General features: G+C 44.1%; 1 protein-coding gene across 1 annotated transcript in view; it reads right to left on the bottom strand.

Moving 5' to 3' along the window:
* The window catches only part of Dap (death associated protein), a 58,288-nt gene that overhangs the window by 28,453 nt on the left and 6,472 nt on the right, over nt 1-23,363 (bottom strand). The window contains exon 2 of the mRNA XM_076856217.2: nt 16,462-16,558. Coding sequence (XP_076712332.1) covers nt 16,462-16,558 — 97 coding nt within the window. The remainder of the gene's footprint in view (nt 1-16,461; nt 16,559-23,363) is intronic.

The following is a 23,363-nucleotide window of genomic DNA, read 5'->3' as shown; positions in this document are numbered from 1 at the left end:
TGGACCAGAGCACCAAACAATTCTGATGTGACTGTGTGTTATTTGCAAAATCCTTAGCCTCCGACCTGCAGTCGGTCTTGAAGCCAAACCCATAAGATTGCATTCTGGTTTTATTAGCAAAAAACTCGTCTTTGTGGTGTGCAAGTCAACAGCGGAGTGGAAGCGTGCTGTCATCCTGGCACGCAGCAAGAGCATGGCTCAGAGCTCCCGCCGGCTCCTGGGCCCACAGACACTGCCTGCAGGGCCATGTCTGGGACATCTGCTCAGCATCCGTCTTCATTTCTCTCTTTCCACATGAATTCTGCACAGGCCTTGGCTGTCATCACATGGTTAAGAGCACTCCATCAGGCCATTTTTTTTTTTCAAAGTAGAAATTAGAAGTTTATTAAAGGACAGCAGAAAAGACTTCTCCCGGAGGAAGAAGGGGACCCAAGAGGTGGAATCCGTGGAAGTGCGGTTGTCTTCCCTTTTTATAGTTTCGGTGATGGAATGTAAGGGGTAAGGGCTGGGGCACAGGTGGGCCAAACAAATAATCTGGGCCCCCTGTAGCTGGGAAGCAACTCCAGGAGGAGCCAGGGACCCCACCTCTGCTGCAGCCAATGCCACGCTGGCCCTTCTTCACAGAACCCGGAATGCCTGCACTACCTGAGCATCCGCCCTTGCTGCATGAGGATGCCTTGCTTCCCACCTCCCCCAGGAGCGCCCTGGTGTCCTGGGGATTGTGGCCATGGCCCCCAGAAAGCCATGTCCCCCAGAAGTGAGCTTCCACTTTCCCAGCTAAAAAACTTGGGCTAGACCAAAGATTCTTTATACATAAAGTCTTTTTTTGGGGAGGAATCATTCATAAGACATGGAATGCACCATTTTAACCATATTAAATTTTGCATTCACTATTAGATAGTGACTGGTCATCACTATCTGATCCTGGACACTTTCTCTGCTCTCAGAAGGAGCTATACACAGGCACTGCCCAGCCACTGGCAGCTACCGATCTGCTTTCTGTTTTTATAGATTTGCTTCTTCTGGACATTTAACATAAATGGAATCAAATAACCTGTGAGCAGTTGGGTCTACCTTCTTTTACTTAGCCTAATGTTTTTCAAGGTCCATCTGGCACTGTGACAGCAATCAGCACTTCATTCCTTTTTATGGCTGAATAATATTCCATTGCATGGATAGACCGTTTGTTTACCCATTCATCAGTTGATGGATGTGTGGCTTGTTTCCATTTTCTGGCTATTGTGAATAGTAAGATGATAAACATTCAAGAATACATTTGTTTTGAACACTTATTTTCAATCCTCTTGGTAAACACCTAGAGGTAGAATTGTTGCTCATATGTGAATGCTTTTTAGCTCTTTTAGGAGCCATTTACAATAGCAGCCAGTGCTTCTTTGTTGTCTTTTAAAATTATTTTTTAAATAATTTAAAATTATTTTTAAAGTGGTAAAAATACATAATAAAACTTATCATCTTAAACACTTTTAAAGTGTACACTTCTGTAGTGCCAGGTCTATTGACATGGTTATGAAACCAAGCACCAAAACTTCTCTGTCTTGTGAATCTGAAACTCCAGATATATTAAATGCTAACTCCCCACCCCTCACCCAGCCCTCAGTAGCCACTGCCCTACTTCCTAATCTATGATGTGGCCACTTTAGATGTCTCATAAGGGGAATTATACAGTATTTGTCCCTTAGTGACTGGCTTCTCTCAATCAGCTCCACATCCTCGTGGCTCACCCATGCCGCAGCCTGTGGCAGGATTTCCTTTGTTTACCCCCATCTGTCAATGGACATCGGGCTGCTCCCCGCTCTTGGCTATGCACACAGTGCATCTGTGAATGTAGGAGACCCTGCATTAGGATACCTACCTCAGAAGTGGATGGGGGTTTGCTTTTAGCATGAAAGAACTCTGTGGGTCCTTACTGTTATGGTTTAGATGTGGTGTCCCCCAAAAACATATGTGTGAGACAATGCAAGGTTTAGAGGAGAAACAATTGGATTATAAGAACCTTAATCCAATCAGTGGATTAATCTCCTGATGGGGATTGACTGAGTGGTAGCTGAAAGCAGGTGTGGCTGGAGGAGGTGGGTCCCTAAAGGTGCGGTTTATTTTTTTATCTGTTGAATGGAGTGTCTCTGCTTACTGATCATTATCTGAGCTGCTTTCCTTTGTCACACTCTGCTGCCATGATGTCCTGCCTCATCTTGAGCCCCGAGGAAGGGAGTCTGCTGTCTATGGACTGAGACCTCTGAAACTGTGAACCCCCAAAGAAACTTTTCCTCTTCCACAATTGTGCTGGTTGGATCTTTTAGTTGCAGCCATGAAGAAAGCTGATAAGACACTTATCTGGCACATGTTTTGCTTTTGGTGTCTGAATCCTTCTGGATCTTCAGCAAAGTCTTGGATTTTGCCCCTTGGGGGTCCCATTTGAGAGTGCTAGGTCTGGGGATCCCTCAGGTGGGTCCAGCTTTGAATCGGACGAGTCTACGAGCAGTCTCTAGGTACAGCTCCACCTGCAGCCCTCCACATTACCTCCTTCAGTCCACATCATTTCTATATTCATGACTGTAGCCCAGTCTGATGTACACAACCAAAAATCAAGTAAACACACTGCCTAGAGAGAGTGGAGAGCCTGCAAAACATGGCTACAAAGACTAAGAATTTTCTTCCCCAACATTGACACTGCCCCATTCACCCATTTTCATCAGCTGGAAAGTAAGAAGTAATTATGCTACTAAGTTACATAACTGTCAAAGAATCAAAGCCTAAGCTAATTTCACTGATGTGCCAAGCATTTTCAGAGTGCTGTGTGTTCCTACACAGTTGAAGTCAATGGAGTTTGCTTAGATGCTTGTTTCAGGCAAAGTAATTTGATGTAATAAGTTCGATAGAGGGCTCTTGTTTCTATGTAGTTATTATGTATTCATCCCATAAAATCCAGTTGCTAGACCACTGATTTGAATCTGGCTCACACATTTACATAGAACACTCCTGATAGCCGCCATACAACAGAAGCACAGAGCATCACTTGTTGGGCGAGGCCGACTCCAGCACATGTGCAGAGCAGGGTCTGGAGGGAAAGCCCTGGGCTGCACCTCCTATCTGTCCCTTCCCATCTGACAAGAAGGGCTCTCCTGGTGGGAGGCGGCTCAGAAGCTAGTAAATCACACCTGGTTTCCACACCTGTCACGAAACCAGATGTTGTATAAACACTGCCACGAAGCTTCTCGCCAGCACCAGGGTGGGAAAGAAGCCAGCCTGCTGGGCTTTCCTTCCCCAGACGCAAGGAGTCCAGCAGAGCACTGGAACCTGCCAGACCTGGGCCTTCCTCTGCTGCCCATCCAGCGAGAGGGGGAATCAGAGACGGAGATCCTGACAGCACAGAAGACGTGACTTCTAGTACATGGTGACATGTTAGAGGAGAAATAAGTGTCTGCATCCTGCACATCCTGATCTGCACTCAGGCGACACTGGGCGAAGTTTCTTAAAACACACATATCGCACTCCTGTTGATTGTGCTAAAACACACGTGCCTGCAGGTTTTGGAATGAAATGTTTAATTTCTACCATGCCCAACAATGAAACTGTATTGGGATCACCAGGAGGCAAGCAATGGCTAAGGAAATTCCTTCTGCTTAAGAAGGCTATGTTTTAGATGGGAAATTGAGATCAACATGAAAATCTGTTCTGTTCACATTTTTTTTTTAATCCAAAGAAACAAAACAAATTGTGTTTTGTAACTGTTTACTATGTGCACTGTAAAAATTGTCCATAGGCAAACTGTCCCTCAGCTGGCCCCATGGTCCTAAGGGCTCCTGAGGAAGATCTGGGGTTACCACCCTCAGGCTCTGTGTGACTTGCTCTCAGTGTCTTGAAACTCACACGGGACCGTGTCTGAGGGACAGGGTGATTGAATTCTCTGGTTCTATCTTCAATGTATGAGAATTATGCCCAAATGTTATATTATGAATGAATTTAAACTAACTTTTACGAAATGGACAAGTGGATTAAGAAAATTCCTGGTGGCACACGCTGGTGATCCCAGCAGCTTCAGAGGCTGAGGCAGGAGGATTGCGAGTTCCAAGCCAGCCTCAACAACTTAGTGAGGACCTAAGCCACTTAGTGAACCCTGCCTCTAAATAAAATATACAAAAGAACTGGGGATGTTGCTCAGTGGTTAAGCACCCTTGGGTTCATTCCCTGGTACAAAAAAAAAAAAAAAAAGAAAGGAAAATTCCTACAAAAAGACACTCTGGATGCTGGATGCTGATGTTGATCTGTTTACAGCACAGCGAACAATACGAGAGGAATGAGCTCACACCTCCCCTCATCAACAGCAGCACAGATATCAGGGACCTAATCAGACCTGACAAGGAGCACCCTCCCCCACAAAATCCGGAATTACCGGAAGGTCGTTAGAAATTCAGATTCGCATCCTGAATCATTAATGAGAAACTTCACCTCAAGGGTATTTGGACTTTGAGATATTAGCTAACCAGAGTATGAAGTCACAGTGCTTAGCAACACATTTAAAATACTGCTTATTTCTCCTCTAACATGTCACCATCCATTTTTGTATACATGTTACGACCTACGCATGTGTAATTTACATATGCATGTATGTTGGAGATGAATGCAGAGCACATTCCTTTTAACTTGACGAGCAGGCTAATGGATTGGCAGAGCATCTGCCTGATTTGGAAAGCAGGCTGCTGCAGCGCTCAACAGGAAGTGCTGGCCCAGGAGGAAGAGGGACTCGTTTGCCACGTAGACCTCAGTTAATAAATTATTGTGCAGCCATTCATTCATCCCCCGGATGTCAAAGGACCGGGGGAGCGGGGCACTGCCAACCAATGCCTACAGCAGGATTGTGCCCTAAAGAAAAAAAAGTATGTCAGAAGTCCTAACCCTCAGAACCTCAAAATTGACCGTATTTGGAAATAAGGTTGTTGCAGATGTAGTTAGTTAGGAGGAGAGGGTTCTGAAGTAGGGTATGTGCCATAGGCCAGCTCTCCTTCTGAGAAGGGGCATTTGAACAGACATGTGCACAGGGAGAAACGGAAGACTAGAGTTCTGTGGCCACATTCAAGGAACTAAGGACCTAAGAGAGGGCCTGGGGACACACCCTTCCCAGCACCTCCAGCGGGAGCGCAGTCCTGCTGCTACCTTCAAACATCAGGCCTCCGGAACTGCGAATCAACAAATTTCAGCTAAACCACCCAGTTTGTGGCACGTTACTAGGGTAGCCCCAGGAAGCCAATAGTCTGTGCCAGAGGAGAGGCAACCTGCTAGGCAGTTCTGCCTGCTGCGGCCTGCTGGCAATGAGAGCTAGTCAGCCTGAGCCTCTGCAGGGCAATGGGCAGATGTGGCCTCTAGGGCAGACTGTGGGGATAAGGCAGGCTGTCACCAAATCTCCCTTGATGGCCTCTGATGATGCCACCTCAGAGGTACGTACTGTGCAGTTGATGCTACCAGCGGACCTGGGCTCTGGGGAGGGATGCGGGGCCTGTGCTGGCTCTGCCCACCTTTCACTGCCCAGGTTACCACAGGCAAATGATGACCTGCACCACTCCATGGCTGGTATGAAAACTGCTCACTTCAGCAATGCCCCCTTTGCCTACAGAGTTAGAATATTAATTCTGAGGCTCATGTGGACAGCCCCAATGGAAGAGCCACCTAATAGCCACTACTCTTCCCATTTTTCTTACCAGACTGGATATTTATTACCGTTTTGTGCTGCCAAAAAATTTACCTTTCAAGTGCTTTGGATATGAGCATCTCACTGTGCCTTCTGAGAGCTTCATTACTGAGGCATGTCAGTCCACAATCAGGGGACAACCAATTAGCTACCTCATAAGGACATGGTATGTCACAAAAGGCACTGAATACATAGAAAGGCTGCCTTTGGCAGGACAGGGCTCTGTGGTCCCTACCCACCACATATGGGCTGGCTGTTGCTGTCTTGTTGTAGGGGATTCAAAGCAAAACTGGACTTGGTGCTGGCTGGCGCTCAGTATCTTTGCTCAACTGGCATCTCTGCAGATACCATGGGGAGAAGGTATCTGCCGACAACCAGCCTGTATACAAAATACCACACTGGGACTTGTGGGGGGTATGGACATTGGTTTGCCACAAGGAGCCATTAAAGTCACACCTGCAGACCACAGCTCAAAGACAGACATTCTCAGGCAGGTAGGTCATGAGATCCCAGCTGGCTCACAGCTGTGCCACTTTTCAGCTTCAGAGATCTTAATATTTTATTTCTTAACAATTAATTTTATCGAGAGACCCTTTAAAAACAGCCATGGATCACAATATGGCATCTGTTTTGGGTTCACTTATATCTTCCAAAAAGAATGTGTTGAAGTCCTAAACCTCCAGGCCATCAAAATATGACCTTACTTGGAAATAGAGACTTCTCAGATGTAATCAGTTAAAATGAAGTCATCAGAGTGGCCCTGATCCAATAAAACGGGGAAATTTGGACACAGAGACAGACACATAGAGGGAAAATGCTGAGAAAGACCGAGGGAGAGCACCAGGTACAGTCAGAGGATCCTAGGGATGCATCTGCAAGCCAAGCAACGCCGGACAGCCAGTAAGTCCCCAGAAGCCAGGGAGAGGCTGGGAATGGATCCCCCCAAGCCTTCAGATGAACTCACCCTGTTGATACCTGGATTTCAGACTTCCAGCCCGAAGAACAGTGAAACACTATCTGGTTTAAGGTACTTTGTTAAGGCAGCCCAAAAAATCTAAAAAGCGTACCCTGATAGTAATAACTGTCAGGCAAAAATCATCAGTAAATGCTAATGTAGCAGGTCAAAGTTTGATGAGAATCAGAACATTTAGATAGCCTCAAAGTTATTTCCCCACAAGACAAATACTGATAACCAAGGGAAAAATAGAAAGTTTACAGAGGAGAATCTTGGCAGATACCACCTTACTCAGGTTGATGAAGTGGACACTGCCAGGAGAGGGACATGAAGACATCATGTGCCTTCTGATTTGATGCATTCTATAGGTGTGGGTTAGGGTTAGGGTTAGGGTTAGGCCCAACACGACCTGGACGCCATCATGGAGAAACATCAGAGAAGTCAAGTTGAGGGACATTCTACAAAATAAATGACTTGCACTCTTTAAACACCATGAGGCTATGGAAGGTTGAAAAAAGGCTGAAGGACCGCTCTAGATTGGAAAAGACTAAACAGACATAAGTAAATGAAGTTTATATCCTGGATAGAAATCTGAGCCGGGGACACTGATCAAATCTTAAAAAGTCTGCAGATTAGATAATTACTGTTTTGATGATAATTTCCTGATTTTAATGCTCATGGGATACTTGTTTTAAGTAAGGCAGTTGAAGCATTCAAAAGTAAAAGGCTTTATATCTGGAACTCATTCTGAAATGATTCAGGAGACAGTTCATGTAGACAGATGAAGATTTGATGTATACAATAGTAAGAAACAGAAGCAAACAAGGTAAAAATCTTATCATGCAGGAAGTGTGGTGAGGGGTAGATGAGATTTTTTTGGTACTTTTTTTTTTTGCAACTTTTCTGTAGGTCTAAAATTATTTCAAAATACAGTTTTAAAAAATAATGATTATCCTTTGTTGAATACCTGAAATGGTTTGAGGCATTAAGTATATATTTCAAATATAATTCCTGCCAGCACTCCAAACCTCACCCAGAGTACCATGGAGAAGCCTGGCAAGGTAGGAGAGGCAGGGGAACAGAGAACCTTCCACTGCATGTCAGCATCACACAAGGGGCCTGCTGATGTCTGAGACCAGGACAGGAAAACAGAGACAAATCTCAGCACTCAAAATCTAGACCATAAAGTAGTGGGAAGGTTATGATCCCACCTTCAAATCTTAACTTGAAATTTGTGGCCACTTGAATCCAAATAAAGGAATGAAACAGCCCTGGCCCAGTAGAGACACTAGACTGGCTCAGTGTGCGTGCATGCGTGGACACACACACACACACACACACACACACACACACACACACATGAATGAGTTTGACCAGAAAGGCATACTATTTTCTGAACTAGAGTAAAAATCATTTACATCATTCTCCAGTGTTCTTACCTCTGCCACTGCCATTCTTTCACATATGAGTTATTACTTCAACTAAAAGTTATTGGACACTTGAAAAGATGATGTGATCTACTGTAAAGAAATAAACAGTAAGTAGAACTAGAAAACAGACCTGAAAACAGAACCAGAAAACATGGCCCAGCTGTTGGATTCATCAGGTATAAATCTAAAAATAACTATGATAAAAGTTTGAAAAGACAGGAAATTTCAGCAGAGAAATGGAAATGATATAATTTTAAAATTAAATTTTTAAATTTTAATTTTAAGATTTTTTTAAAAAACTTAGTATACAACCAGAGATATGAAAAATTGTGCTCTATATGTGTAATAAGAATTGTAATGCATTCTGCTGTCATATATAAATAAAACAAAGAATAATGAAAAAGGAAAAAATTAAGTTAACTCTGAATTTTTAACTCTGAATTTTTTAAAAGAATTTTTTTTAAAATTAAAATGTTAGAAATAAAAAAAAACAGGATATCAGAAATGAAGAATCTTTTTGAGGGACTTAGAATGAGACTGGGTACAACAGAGGAGGGAATTGGTGGTCATGAAAACAGGCTAATGGAATTAATCAGAAATACAAATATGAAAAAGAGTCAGGGCACAGGAGAAGGACAGAGAATCTGAGACCTGAGGGCACACCATTGGTTTAATGAAGCAACTGGAGTCTTAGAAAAGGAGAGTGAAGCAGAAGCAATTTTTAAAAAGTTAATGGCTAACAATTTTTCTAAATGGATAATATTAAACCATAAACCCAAGAAGCTCAGAGAACCTTAAATAAGACAAATACAAAGAAAATCATGCTTCTTGTATCACAAACTATAGAAAAACAAAAACAAAGAGAAAATCTTGAAAGGTACCAAAGGTAAGCAGAATTATTACACAAAGGAACAATGATAAGAAATACCAATGATTTCTCACTGTATACAATGGGGGCCAGAAGACAATGGAAAGTCACATTTAAAGTATTAGAAGAAAAAAACATAATTAGGAATTCAATAGTAAAACATCTTTTCAAAGTTAAAGCAAAACAAATTCATTTTCAGACAGAGACAAGCAGAAAGAATTCATCCCTAGCAGATGAGTACCTTCTTACACTGTATTGGTACATTTTCTGTTACTATAATGCAATCTAAGGCAGAATAACTTTAACAGAAAGAGGTTTCATTTTGGCTCATGGTTCTATCCAAGGTCCTGGGTCTGCATCCAATAAAGACGTTCCTGCTGACAGAGTTCCAAGGTGGTGCAGGCATCATCAAATGGCAAGAACAGAGTGCAGATGTATGGGGGTCTCCTCTGGTCTCCCTCCCCTTCTTAAAAAAACACCAGAATCAATCATGGAGGCTCCACCCTCATGACCTTATCTACTCCTAATTGTCTCCTGGAAGCCTCACCTCTAAACACCATAGTCATATTAACTTTTCACCCTCCTAAGACCTCACACTGGAAATCAATTCTCAACACATGAACCCTTGGGAGACACACTCAAGCCACAGCCAAATCGGAGTGCCTACACTATGAGATGTTTTTGTGGAAATACATAATGGACCTTTACAAATACCTCACATCTTTCTTTAAATCTCTTTAAAAGATAATTGATCTTTAAAACAAAAAATAATAACTGGTTGTAGCCACTAGTGTGCCAGAGTTGACTGGAAGCATCTCTTCACAAGTTCCTGTTTAGTAATGTCATGTTGCTCACTTAAAACTGGCCATGGTGGGAGGTTTTACACCATAAAGACAGTCACTGCCACAGATCAGGGCTTTTGTGCCGCTGTAGAGCGAGTGGTGAAGTAGTTATCTGCACATTATTCCTTGGAGTATAGATAGAAGTAAAGAATCTGACAACAGCACAAAGTGGGGAAGAGGAAATTAGAAGTATACAGTTGTAAGGTTCTTAATTGTTTATGAAGTAGAACATTTTTTGAAGGTAGACTAAATTAAAATAGGGGCTGGCAAACTTTTCTAAAAGGGCCACATAGTAAGTGAGTAGTCCATCTTCTCTGCTCACAGACCCCTGTTGCTATGCACTTGCCTACTTGCAAACCCTGGAGTGCTCACAGGGTCGCTCACAGATGTTCACACAAGCAGCAGAAACTCAGTCATCAATACGCACTTCCCCAGCTGGGGTCGTGCAGGTAACCCTTGCCTTCTTCATCCCATAAACACATGTCCTTTTCATGGTTTCTACTGTAAAGACACTCTCTCTGTGTTATCTTATAACTAACAAATATATTGAAGAAAATACTTCGAGACTATGCAAATATTCTGGTCATTCTCAAATTTACACCCACAAATCCTAATTTCCACTGGTGAATTTTGCTTATAAAAATTACTATACTGGGTTGGGGTTGTGGCTCAGTGGTAGAACACTTGCTTAGCATGTGTGAGGCACTGGGTTCGATCCTTGGCACCATATAAAAATAAATAAATAAAATAAAAATACTGTGTCCATCTACAACTACAAAAATATTTTTTTAAATTACTGTGATTTTTGCCTACTGGTGATATTCTACTTACCTCCTTCTTTTTTTTTATTAATTGGAATTATTCAGTAAAGAAGAGCTGTATTATCCCTTCCTTCTTTGTTCATGTCAGCTTGGACTTGTGGATATTAAATTTGCTGTGGCGGCTGTATATTTTACAGACTGTTTCAACTTTGGCATTAAGAGACCCTGTGAGTGGGCCGTGTATTCTGCCACTCCTGGGCCTTTCTGAAGCACTTCCTTATGTTCTGGCATTACAAATGCTCCGGGCTAATCTAGTCCTTTCCTTGCTGTGCTTCTGGAATTCACAACTTCTTCAAGGGACCTGTTCCCTAACTGGGAATACTGTGTAGAAACCAAGATGTCAGCCCTAGGTGCTTACGGCTGCATGGGTGTTGGTTTTTAGGTCCCCTCAGTGAAGAGAGGCAGGGCAAAGAAGCAGGAAATACTCGTATGTGTACTAACCCCTCATCTTCATTTATTTTGGCGCCTATGTATGTATATAAATGCATCTTCCATCCACCCACCCATCTAAAACCATCAGTTCTGACAGTTATCTTCTCCCCCATCCATCAGCACAAAGTCCGTTTCAGTCCTCCCTCTATTTGTGACCCCTTGTTTTGGCAGTGAGAAACTTATCTACAACATATTTACCAACTTGTTCAATTCTAGTATATACTTAGAGCTACCCCAACCCCCTGTGGGAAAACTGTTTACTAACTGTAGTACGACATTGGGGTGTGATGCTTTTTTATCTTCAGCCTTACAGTATCCAACCAAAATGTTGTTTTACAAAGTTACTTAGGCAACCTCCTACTCCCTTCCATGTGGTCATATTAATCAATTGTAGTGCAGTCAGCCTCATCTGTTACTGTTTGTATGCAGGTTGGATCCTTCACTCCTGCATTTGGTTGATGTCAATGGTTTGCTTATTTCTTGGATGTGTGGAACAACACCATGGTTCTAGCTGACAGGGACATGAAAATCCAAGCTCAGTGAGGAGCTGCTTGCTCCCTTCCGATCCTGACTGCTCATTCCATCCAATCATTCTTACTACTCTTAATCCTCCCAATCCTGGTGGCAACAAAATGCATTCATTTGCTGCACATGGTGGCCCACAACTATAATCCCAGCGACTGGGGAGGCTAAAGCAGGAGGATCACAAGTTTAAAGCCAACCTTAACAACTTAGAGAGGCCCCAAGCAACTTAGTGAGAAAAAATAAAAAAGGGCTGGGGATGTGGCTCAGTGGTAAAGTGGTCCTGGGTTCAGTCTCTGAACCCAAACCCAAAACAACAACAAAGTAAACAGTGCATTCATTTCTGGTTTACTCTTTCTGACACTCATTGCTTTTTAATGTCTTGTATTAAGCCTGGTTCATGGCAGGTCCTCCATAATACTCAACATTAATCGTTTCCTTCAGTGAATCCTGACTCTTGGAGCCCATCCCACACCTGCAGTTTCTCCTGTTCACAGTGAAGCTGGGCACATCATTTTATTATGCCCAACAAAAGGCTCTGAGGACAACCTCTGCTTTTCTCAATTGGGTCACTTATGAGATGGAATCTAGCAGCCACTCAGGAGAGCACAATTAACCTTGTACTCTCCTTGGATGTCAAGACTCATAGATGACTAGAACGCAGCCTGATGGGAATTCTTGGGCAACATTTTCACATTCCGGCCACTTTCTTCTCCTTTTTTTAAAAAAGGTACCATCTCAAAACAACTTAGCAGCATGAGATTATTTTTAAATTTCTGAAAAACTACAAGATTAAAGGGAGAAAGAATTACACAAATGTTTGCAAAACAAAAGTAATTACTAGTAAAGGTTTTGGGATTTCACACAATAACCTTTTCAATGATCCAAGTTTTCATTTTCTCTGTAATCAGTGTATGATTTCTCAATGACTGGGGAAGGAAGCCCACCAGAAATGAGTTGGTAAATTAAGAACAGTTGTAAATATTTGGGAAATAAAACAAAGAGTTTGTAAATGTAGATCTATGTTGAAAGAGGAAATTGGCATCCAACACAATGCACTTATCATCATATCTGAAGAACTTTGCATCAAAACACAAAACTTTAGGATTGGGATATGATGAGTCATAGGCCATATGACATTTCCAAGAGGATCATTTAATGTTTTACAAATTCTGCAAATAAAAAGATCTTCCCATATGTAAAATAAAACCAGCCCCCTGAAACCTTGTTGTAAGCTGACAATTAGACCATCTCTGGATGGGGAGGCTGAAGATGGGTAGGATTATGGGTTTGAGAAGCACAGACAATGTCATAGGCAACCTCAGAATGATGAGGTTGAGAAAGGATCCAGACTGCAGGCTATGTTGATCAGGGGCTTCTGTAATAACTTGAGATTTGGGCTTCTGTTACAGTTTAGTTCTGGAGCCCAAAGGCTCAAGTGTTGAAGGCTGGGTCCCTAGTGCAGCAGTGTCAGAGCAGGGCCTTTGGGAAGTGATTAATCTATGTGCTCGTAACTTAATGGCATTGGGGGGGGTGGTCGATGGGGTGGGAGGTGGGGCCCTCTTGTCCTGGCCCCTTCCTCACAATGCTCCCCACCCCCCCGCCTGCTTCCTGGCTGTCATGAGGTGAGCATCTTTCTTCTGCGGTGCTCTTCTGCCTCACCTTAGGCCCAGAGCAACGGAACCAGCTGCCCATGTATTGAAACCTCGGAAATTATGAGCCAAATAAGTCTTTCCTCCTTTGAGTTGTCTCTCTCAGGTATTTTTTCACAGTGAAAAGTTGACTAACAAAGCTTCTAAGTCAAGACCGACTCAGGGATCAATCCTGGCCAGGCCACTGACTGGCTACCTATCATGGGGTTGGATAACCACCCTAAGCCTTCTTTCTTCATCTCTACGAGGGGCACATTAACACCAAGGTGTAAGTGGCATTAAACCTGATGTGAAATGGGAATTGGTAGGAGCAGTTTCATGGCTAAGAGTGAAGAATCTGGACCCAGCTGCCAGCATTCTGCCACTTACTTGCTGTGTGACCTTAGAAAACTCACCTAACTCTGAGCTACCAAAAAGAGATTAGAATCTGAAATGAAGATAATAATCACTAGTCAACTTTGAAATAGTGAAAATAACAGAGCAGTTATGAGAATTCAATGAGTTAAGGGGGACAGAGCACTTAGAACAGGCAGATTCCCTGCTCTCCATAAGAGCTAGCAATGATTACCAATTATTCAACTACCAACAGGAAAATGGGGTGGGCATTGTGGTAGAAGTAAACGGTTATACATGTCCATGGCCTGATGCGAGTTTTAGAACTGTGTTGGCGACACAGGTCAGAAGCTGAAGAGCACAGCTCCTTGCACTCCGTGTATTCTGTGTCACTGGTTTAACCCAGGCTGAACAGGAGCCAGCCATGGTGATGAGGACAAGAGTGACACACTGCAGCTCAGCTGCAGAGACTGACAAGCAAAGCCCCTGACTGTGTCTGCAGACCCCACACAGCTGCTAAGTCAAGACAGACCTGGGGAGCAGTCCTGGCCAGGACACTGACGGGCCACCTGTCACTGGGTTGGATAACCAGCAGTCAGCTGTGGCCTGTACTCTGTAGTCAGCTTGCTTTAAAACCTCAGGTCTACACAGAGAGAGAGAGTGATCTTTCTGGTGAAGGAGGGATCTGAAGCGCTGGGGAGAGCCACCTTTTCTGTTTCCACTGTTCATCCTCTGGCACGGTTATTTAAACTGCTCATCTCATAAATGCTGTATTTGATTTCAGGGACAAATCAGTAGAAAGAAAACTGACACACTGTTCTGCCCTTATTTCTAAGCATACGACTCAGGCTTCTCAGCACTTGACTGGGCAGGGGACGAGCCATGTGTCCTTGCCCCAGTGACATTCAGAAAGGCACCTTCCCTACTCATGCAGGACCTCACTCCAGCAGTGCCTTCCCTCTCTTATCCTCTTCCTGCATCTTGAGGAAGGATGGTGGCAGCAGGTGTCCCAGAGGAGGACACCCCTGTAGGCCAGATCCTCTTGCCCTCTATTCTGGAATGTTCTGAAATTATGAGTTTCCCTATGTCCCCTATGGAGGCAAAACTTCATCTGCACTATTTACAGGTCCCTACAGGTGAGTATTAAGCCCACCTGGATGGAGGGCAGTGAGCAGCTTGTGATAGGTGCCTGTGCCCTGGCAGCTGGATGGTGTGTGCATGACTGCATCACGTGTGCATCACTCTCTAAAACCCCAACCTTTATGGAGCCTGAGACAACCTGGGCCCCAGGATGTGGACCTGGAGGAGTTACTGCTGCCCTTGCAACCCATATGCAGCTCTGGAAAACAGTTAGTGAAAAATAATTGTGGAATTTTCTTTAAACTGCTTTCTTCTTTTAAAACCAGAATTTGGGTATATGCTTAGCATGTGCAGGGCTCAGAGTTCAACCCCAGCATCAAACAAATGGACAAAAAAGAGTTAAAAAAAATAAAACCATGACTTAGGCTGAACTTTCTTTGACATTGCTGACTCAATTCAAAATGGGAAATGATTGCACAGAAACTTCATGCAGATGTCTTCCCTTCAAGTAGCGCTTGACTGGGTCTGTACTCTGTGGTCAGCTTGTTTCAAAACCTTGGGTCTACACAGAGAGAGAGAGCAATCTTTTGAGTGAAGGAGAGGCTAGAATCTGAAGCACCCATACAAGGCTTACGGAAAATGCCCAGTGGGGGATACTTGCCACCAGACACATGGTACCAAGTACACCTGCCTTCCTATTGGTGTGCACTCCTAGGAGTCCCCTTTTGGAAACCTGGCCTTCTCTGAACCCCACTAGACTGCATTTAAATGACTTCTCTATTAACTGGGAAGGAGCGTGATGTGGGATCCCGTTTCCTTGTGTGTAAATCGGGGAGAATACTACCTGCTGCTCAGCACTACAGGAGTGAAATGAAGTCAGATCATGTTCCTGACCCACAGGAGCAAGAGCTCACTGCCCTCCACGCCCTCCTTCCCTCCCATCCTTTGTTTCCTCCTCTGCTGTCTGGAGACAAGTTATAAGCACAAAACTGGATGTTCACATTCTTCCTCGTGGACTCCTAGAAAGGAGCATGTGTCTGTGGGCCTGCTTGTACATAGCAAGGTCAAGCACAGCAAAGACGAGGCCCTTGAGCCAAGCTTGAATTCAGAACCTCCAAGGAGAAGAGGTGCCCAACAGAAGGGTAAGCAGAGAGGTTCCAAGACCCAAAGGAAGCAGAGATGTCAAGTAAGGGTTTCCCATAAACATTTCTTAAACCAGAAGTTCTCCATCCCAGCTGCGCAGATGGCCAAGATTCAACTAGTGTAGTACCTCAGGGTTCCCAGGGGTTTCAGAACTGTAGCCCTAGTGGAGAACTGCAGTCCACAGACTGTTAGTGCACACTTCTCTGGAATAGTAAACGGAAATCTAGAGTGTAAAGGACCTGCAGTCCCAAGAATTAACCTATTTCCTCCACTTGGACCTGGAGGGAAATGATGGTGGCTTTATGCCCCACCGGAGACCCAGGAGCCACAGTAAGCTTCTCCAGGGTCTCCTGTTCCTACTGGCACAGCCCCTCGGCTTGCAGAAAGGGAGGGGCCCTGACTTACCCAGGGCACAGAGAGGCTGCCTGTGCCTGCCAACACCAGTGCAGTCCCTGCACCTGCCTGGGCTCGTGGGTTGTCGACAGAGAAAACGGTGCACTTTACATGCCCTGTCTCCTGCCCAAGTGGCACATTGACACTCATTGACAGGGAAAGCAAGAATACACAGCCCAGGTCCAGCTGCCCAGGAATTATCAGAACAGAGGAAGGACAAACATTAATGTTTAACCGAAGGATTGTTATTTGCAAAGTTTGTTAAGAGTCACCAGACGTCTCCCACCTGGGGCTTTCCCATTCCTGGTCATCCTTGTCTCTTTCTTCCTTGGTGTCTCCAGCATGTGGGTGTTTCTGCACGATCCGCATTCCACCAGCTTTCACTGAAATGAAAACAAAGGGCGAGTATGATTAGTACAGACGGGGAACTGCCTCGGAGGTTTGCCCAGTGGCCACAAGTCAGTTTGGAGACCCTGGCAGTGACTATCATTAATTGGGGGTAGGGAGTAGTGTGGTTTGGAGGAGATTCAATGTGTTACCTGTGCAATGCTATCTCTTACTCCAGATGTTAGAAACTTTCCAAGACTCTGGGGTCCCTTTTTGGTTACCTCTCACGTATTTTATAAGAACAGTCACATAACCAAAGTGTGAAGCATGCGGAGCAGTGGCTGCTTAGTTCTGCACATCTTCTTGATACAGGGGCTCCCTAAACCCTGCCCTACCCTGTGAGCATTATTTTCTCAAATACCAGTGATGCTTTTGATAGGTGACATAGCTACAGGTGACACAGAACAGCTACTGTGTTAGTCACAGAGCCTAGTGGGGAGTGGCAAAGATGTCCACAGCAGCCCTTCCCAGGCTGTGCTGTGAAACCCTCCTATTGGTAGATGTTCATTCTGTTTTTAGAAAAACAGCCTCATTGCAGTTGGGTATGGTGGCACACGTGTGTAATCCAGCAGCTCGGGAAGCTGAGGCAGGGGGATTGTGAGTTCAAGCCAGACTCAGGAACTCGGAAAGGCCCTAAGCAACTTAGTGAAACCCTGTCTCTAAATAAAACATAAAAAATGGATAGGGATGTGGCTCCGTGGTTAAGTGTCCTTGGGTTCAATCTCCCCCACCAAAAGCTTCATCAAGATCTAATTTATGTACAATTCACCCATGTAAATTATATAATACAGTGGTTTGAGTATATTCAAGTTATGCAACCATCACTACAATAAATTTCTGTCACTCAAGCAGAAAATCCTATACTCACAAACAGTTGTTCCCTGTTCACCTGTCCCCCAGCTCCCAGCAACCAGTTACAACAGTTACTTGGGCTGGTCTCTTTCTGGACATTTGGAATAGAAATGGAATCATAAAACACATGGGCTTGGGTGGCTGGCTCCTTTCAGACAGCATGTGTTCAGGTTCGCCTGTGCTGCAGTGTGAGGGCTCGATCCTTTTCAAGGAGAAAACACTCCATCACAGACTCACCGCGTTCCATTCCTCCGTTCATCACATGGTGGATATATGGGTTGTTTCCACTTTTCAGCTGTTATGGATAATAAGCTTTGAACACATTTATGTGACTTTTTCTGTGTACATATTTTCATTTTCTTAGGTTTGTACTTAGGAATGAATGGCTGGGTCACATTTTGACTCTGATTACACTTGTGAGGAACCAGGATTGCTTTTCAGTTGTGCGCCATTTTCCATTTTCACTGGTGTGAGGATTTTTGCGTATGTGTCCACGCTTGTTATTGCCTATTTAATTATAGCTGTCCTAGTGGGTGTGATGTGCTATTTCACAGTAGTTTGATTCACATTTTCCAAACACTAACATCTTAATATTATCTTACAAGGAGGACAAGAGTGGGACATGGGACACCAGGATCTAATGGGTATAGGAAATACTAGGTTGAACAAAAGCAAATGGGCTTCTTCTAGAGAGATTTTGGGGCCCTTTAGTGTGCAAATGTGCATCATGAAGCTTTATGAGGGGCATGGAGCATGCAGTCTCCCCCAGATGTTTCTTTTTTTTCTGTGTGTGTGTGTGTGTGTGTGTGTGTGTGTGTGTACGGATGCAATGGGGATTGAACCCAGGGGAGCTTTACATTGAGCAACATCCCCAACCCTTTTTAAATTTTTTTTCTTTATCTAGAAGTGTTTATTTTTTATTAGTGCATAATAGTTACACATAATGGTGGGGTTCATTTTGACATATTCATAAATGCATAAAACATAGTTTCCTCATTTCAGTCTCCTGCCTTTTTTAAATTTTGAGACAGGATCTCACTAAATTGTCCAGGCTGGCCTCAAACTTGTGATCCCCCTGCCCCAGCCTACCAGGTTGCTAGGATTATTGGTATGCCTGGCCCCAGATGCATTTGACTTAGTTTTTGTTTTGATCTATTTTTGGTTTTGCAGTAATGCTGTTATCATCTTTTAGCACCATAGTGTCCCATGGAATAGAGTTTGAAAATACTAGCCATATATCCAAAAAGATGACCTCACATGGTGGTGTGGAGCTGAGGTTCTTTGAAGAAGCTGCATCCATATAGAAGATCTTGCAGACTGCTTGACTGGCTGAGCAAGAGGACTGCGATTGTGGAGAGATGGAAGATTTCAAGCATCTTGGTATTTCTTAGGCTCTTTAGTAGCCACTTAATTTCAACTCCTGTATCTGCCATTATAACTTCAAATAAAACTCAGAATAAACCACTAAACTTTGCAGACCTATAAGCATTCACCAAGCTAAGCATGTTTAAGGTAATGGCTAAACTTACAGGAAAGATTTTTCTCCCTGTGCTATAGCCAGCCTACCTGATGACCCGCCAAATGTTTGCTAAATGTATTGATTAGGACTTCCCTTGTTTTGTGGCTGTAAAAGTTGCATGGTGGAGTATGTCATGTAGTGCCACTTCCTAGACCACAGCCACTCCTGTTTGGCTTAGGATAAACTATTTTCTTGTTTCCTTTAAAGCACAGTTGTTATTTTACATGGACAGTGGTTGCTTAATCTGCATAAAGGGGAGAAAACTCCAAGATGGAGACATTCAAAGGAAGGAACAGCAGTCTACACCACGGGCCTCCTTTACCAATTCTCAAGGAGGGGAGTGCTTGATGGAAGGAAGGGCTGTTTTTTTTGTTGTTGTTGTTTGCATTTACCCCAGGTTCTTGATGCAGGCCTCAGGGAGTCCCACCCTTGCCCTACTCAGGGCAGCTACTGGGTCTTCGGCCATGAAGCAGCCACATCCCACAGTACCGTCCATTTGCACTCCAGCTCCTCTGGGGTCCCAAATCTGGGTGGACCTTGCTGGTTCACAAAAGTCCAGGGCAAGTTGATAATGCTGATGAACAGGAAGAGACTGAAGTCACCTCAGCCTCACATGCTCCAAGTTGAATAGTCTTCAATCTCTCAGACTTCAGGAAGACGATGACGCTTGCTTCTCAGGGACAATGGTACCCTAGCAGCTTCCCTCAGATGAGAGCAAAACAGGCATCAAGTAAAATAAATGGTTGTGTTTAAACAGTGCCCATGCTGGTCTGGGATTGGAACTACAATCTCCCTGTGCCCCACCACTTCTTTCATGGAGCGGGGGCATTCTACTTTGGAAAGAAATAGGATCCTGTTCAGTGATCCGCTTTTTACCCTAGGAATTCATTTCTAATCATTTTGCATCTGACTGCGAGAGCTTATGCCTTGTGGTCTCCAACTCATCAGGTCTTTACTTGATAGGCTCTGCTTCTTTCCTCATGTTTCCCATTATAATAAACTTAACCATTTGGGCACACTTGTATGTGCACTTAGAGTTGTATAGGCACCTATTTTGTCACCTGGGGCCCTAGGAGTCAGTCCTCCTGTTGGTTTCTGTCTGCTCCTTCTTGCTCTCGTGCAGGTGACTCTGGATTCCACACTTGTCTTCACCGGGCCTGTCAGGAAGATGTTATGGGGCCCGTGGTGTAGACAGCAATTCTTTCAAGAAATGCTGCTTGTGATCTACTAGATCAAGAGGAAGGTGCCTGAAAGTCCTTACCAAGGATTTCTTAGGATGGAACAGCCAGACCAGACAGTGGAATCTGAACCCCACTCATAGAAGCCGGCCTCATTTACCAATTCTCAAGATTTGTGCTTCCATTCAGAACCCACGCTGACATCCAAGGCTGCGGGGGCCCTTCCTTGCCATTCCACTGTGTTGCTGGGGAGGGTCCCCTCTGCCACGTCTTCCCCAGGGTTTGGCTTCTGAGCATGAAGCATTATGCTGCAGTCTGGGGTCTGTGGGCCAATTCTCATGCTGTCTGAATTTCAGTTCCTTGTTTTTGGTTTCTAAGGATTTTCCTCACTTTAAACTCAGATTAAAAAAAAAAAAAAAAAAGCTGAGTACAGGAGGCTGAGGAAAGAGGATCACAAGTTCAAAGCCAGCCTCAGCAACTTAGTGAGATGCTAAGCAACTCAGTGAGACCCTGTCTTTAAAATAAAATACAATAAAAGGGCTGGGAATGTGGCTCAGGGTTTAAGTTCCCCTGAGTTCAATATCTGCTAGAGAGAGAGAGAGAGAGAGAGAGAGAGAGAGAGAGAGAGAGAAATCTACTATTAGTGGACAGCTTTTAAATCTAAGATTTCCCAGCCTGTGTAGTACCCCATTAGAAATGGAGTTTGAAAATAAAATTCTGCAGTAAATGACTTTCCACTCTCTTGAAATGTGGAATTTGAGAATTATGTTTTTGACCAAAAGAAGAGCCTAGAATCGTCCTATGAATTTTTTTCTTTTAAAAATTATTTTCGTAGTTGTACACAGACAGCATGCCTTTTATTTTATTTACTTATTTCTATGTGGTACTGAGGATTGAACCCAGTGCCTCACACAAGCCAGACAAGTGCTCTGCCACTGAGCTATAGCCCCAGCCTCCATGAAATGTTTTTCACAATACATTTTCCTTTTCTCACACCTTGATCCCATGCCCTTCAGAAATTGATTAGAGATGCTGTTATGTTCCACCAAAATGCATACGTTGAAGTCTTAACACCTTAGATAGTGTGTGTCTTTAAAGAGGTAATTAAGTTAAAACTAGGTCAGACCCTGATCCAATAAGATTATGTCCTTATAAGAAGCGGGTACAGAGGTGCATGCCTATAATCCTAGTAGGAGGCTGAGGCAGGAGGATTGTGAATTCAGAGCCAGCCTCAGCAACTTAATGAGGCCCTAAGCAACCCAGCAAGACTTTGTCTCTAAATAAAAACATAAAAAGGGCTAGGGATGTGGCTCAGTGATTAAGTGCTCCTAATCCCCAGTACCCCTCTCCCAAAAAGGAAGAGATGCAGGGAATGCATGTGCACAGAAAAAAGGCAGAGAGAAGAGCCAACTGCCAGCCAAAGAGAGGCCTCAGGAGAAACCACACCTGCCCACACCTTGATCCTCGACTTTCAACCTCCAGAATTGTGAGAAAGAAAGGTCTTGGTATTCTGTTATGGCATCCCTAGCAAACTCATTCAGGTTCCCATTTAAAAATAATCTCTGAATCATTTCTACTTGGCAGACATAAAACCTTTGAACTGTAACTCACAGATGTATTCCATAAACTAACTAAAAGTAAAAAGGGCTGTGAAACCACTACAAAGAAAACTGATACTGAGCATCAAGGTGACATTTGAAATAATCAAGTCTCTGAAAGCTCTGTGGAAAGGCCTGTCCATTCTTTCATTGAAATAAGGGATCAGTGGCAGGGCTAGTCACCCAGCATTAGCACTTGCATTTAATTCTGTTTCTAAAAACAATTAACTTCATTAATCTCTCTCAGTATGTTTGGTGATTAATGCAGCAATAAGAAGTGACAATAATAATAATTCAAGGCTGAGACAGATTAATTTTAACTTGCAATACTGCCCCAAAATATGACAGCACAAATTTATTGTGATTGTTGTATCCATGTCTCAAGAACTTTTCATTGGTAAAACTATAACGGCAGAATTATTTTCTCAGAAATCTTTGCAGAATTATTTGCCAATCTAGATATTTTTGTGAGACATTAGGAAAAAAACTCGAATTTTTGTAGTGGTGGTTGTCATTCAAACAAGAGCTTCAAATTTAAGGAATAACTACATACCTTTCAGCATAGGTGCTATGCAGAGGAGAAGTGCGTGATCCTGGGGCCAGGCCCTCGGGCTCACTTCCGCCCCTGCCTGCGAGTTTGTGTGTATGTGTGTGTACTTGTGTGCCCAGGCATCTGCACGTGTGTGAATGTGCCTAGAAAGCTGTCAAAGCTCTCTGTGCCCCAAGATCCCCTTCTGTGAAGAGAGGGACAGTATTCCTCCTCCCACAGACAGCTGAGGACTATGTGAACTGGCACCCTGGAAACCCCTCCAGCAGGCCTGGTACATAGGAGGTGCATAGCTGTTAGCTAGTCTCACCACGCGGGGTCTCAATCAGCTTTTCACTCCTGTGACCAAAGCACCTCACAAGAACAAGTTTAGAGGAGGAAAAGTTTATTTGAGGCTCATAGTTTTAGAGGTCTCAGTCCCTAGGTGGCCAACTCCATTCCTCAGTGCCGTCAGGGCCCAGGGCAAGGCAGTACACCATGACAGATGGGTGTTGTGGAAGAGAGCAGGTCAGGACATGACCAGCAAGGAAGAGAGGAGAGGAGGGGGGCGGGGCGGGAGAGAGTGAACATGTGCGCTTCCCTCTCATGGACAAAATATAGTCCCCAAAGGCACACCCTCTAGCCACCCACCTCCTCCAGCCATACCCTATCTGCCTGCAGTCAACACCTAATTAGTCCCTAACAGGGGGTTGATGACCTGTCATTTCACCTCTAAACTTTCTTGCATTACCTCACAAGAGCTTTTGGGGACACCTCCCAATTAAACCATGACAGGCAGGTTTTACAAATTAGAATTGCATGCTTAGAGACCTCTACAGTGCTCAAATCCTTGGTGCCTGAATGTCTCCTCCCTGAGATGACAGCATTAACCTATGACCCCCGGGTCATTGAGGAATGAAGGAGAGGCCTACAAAGTGCTTGGCCACTCTGCTGCTGCTTATCATGTGGCCAACTGACCATCACCAGGTAGTTACCACTACCTCACCACCTAAGCAGGGAAGCTTCCAGAGACTCTGGGATCCTGGACAATCCTCCCACTTTCTGCTTTCTTTGCTGTCACTGTGCGGGTACTGCCCTGGGCACTCCTGTGCATGGTCCCACTTCATC

This window comes from Callospermophilus lateralis, chromosome 5, assembly GCF_048772815.1.
Source record: "Callospermophilus lateralis isolate mCalLat2 chromosome 5, mCalLat2.hap1, whole genome shotgun sequence".
Classification (NCBI taxonomy): domain Eukaryota; kingdom Metazoa; phylum Chordata; class Mammalia; order Rodentia; family Sciuridae; genus Callospermophilus; species Callospermophilus lateralis.
This window is presented reverse-complemented; position numbering and strand designations above follow the sequence as displayed.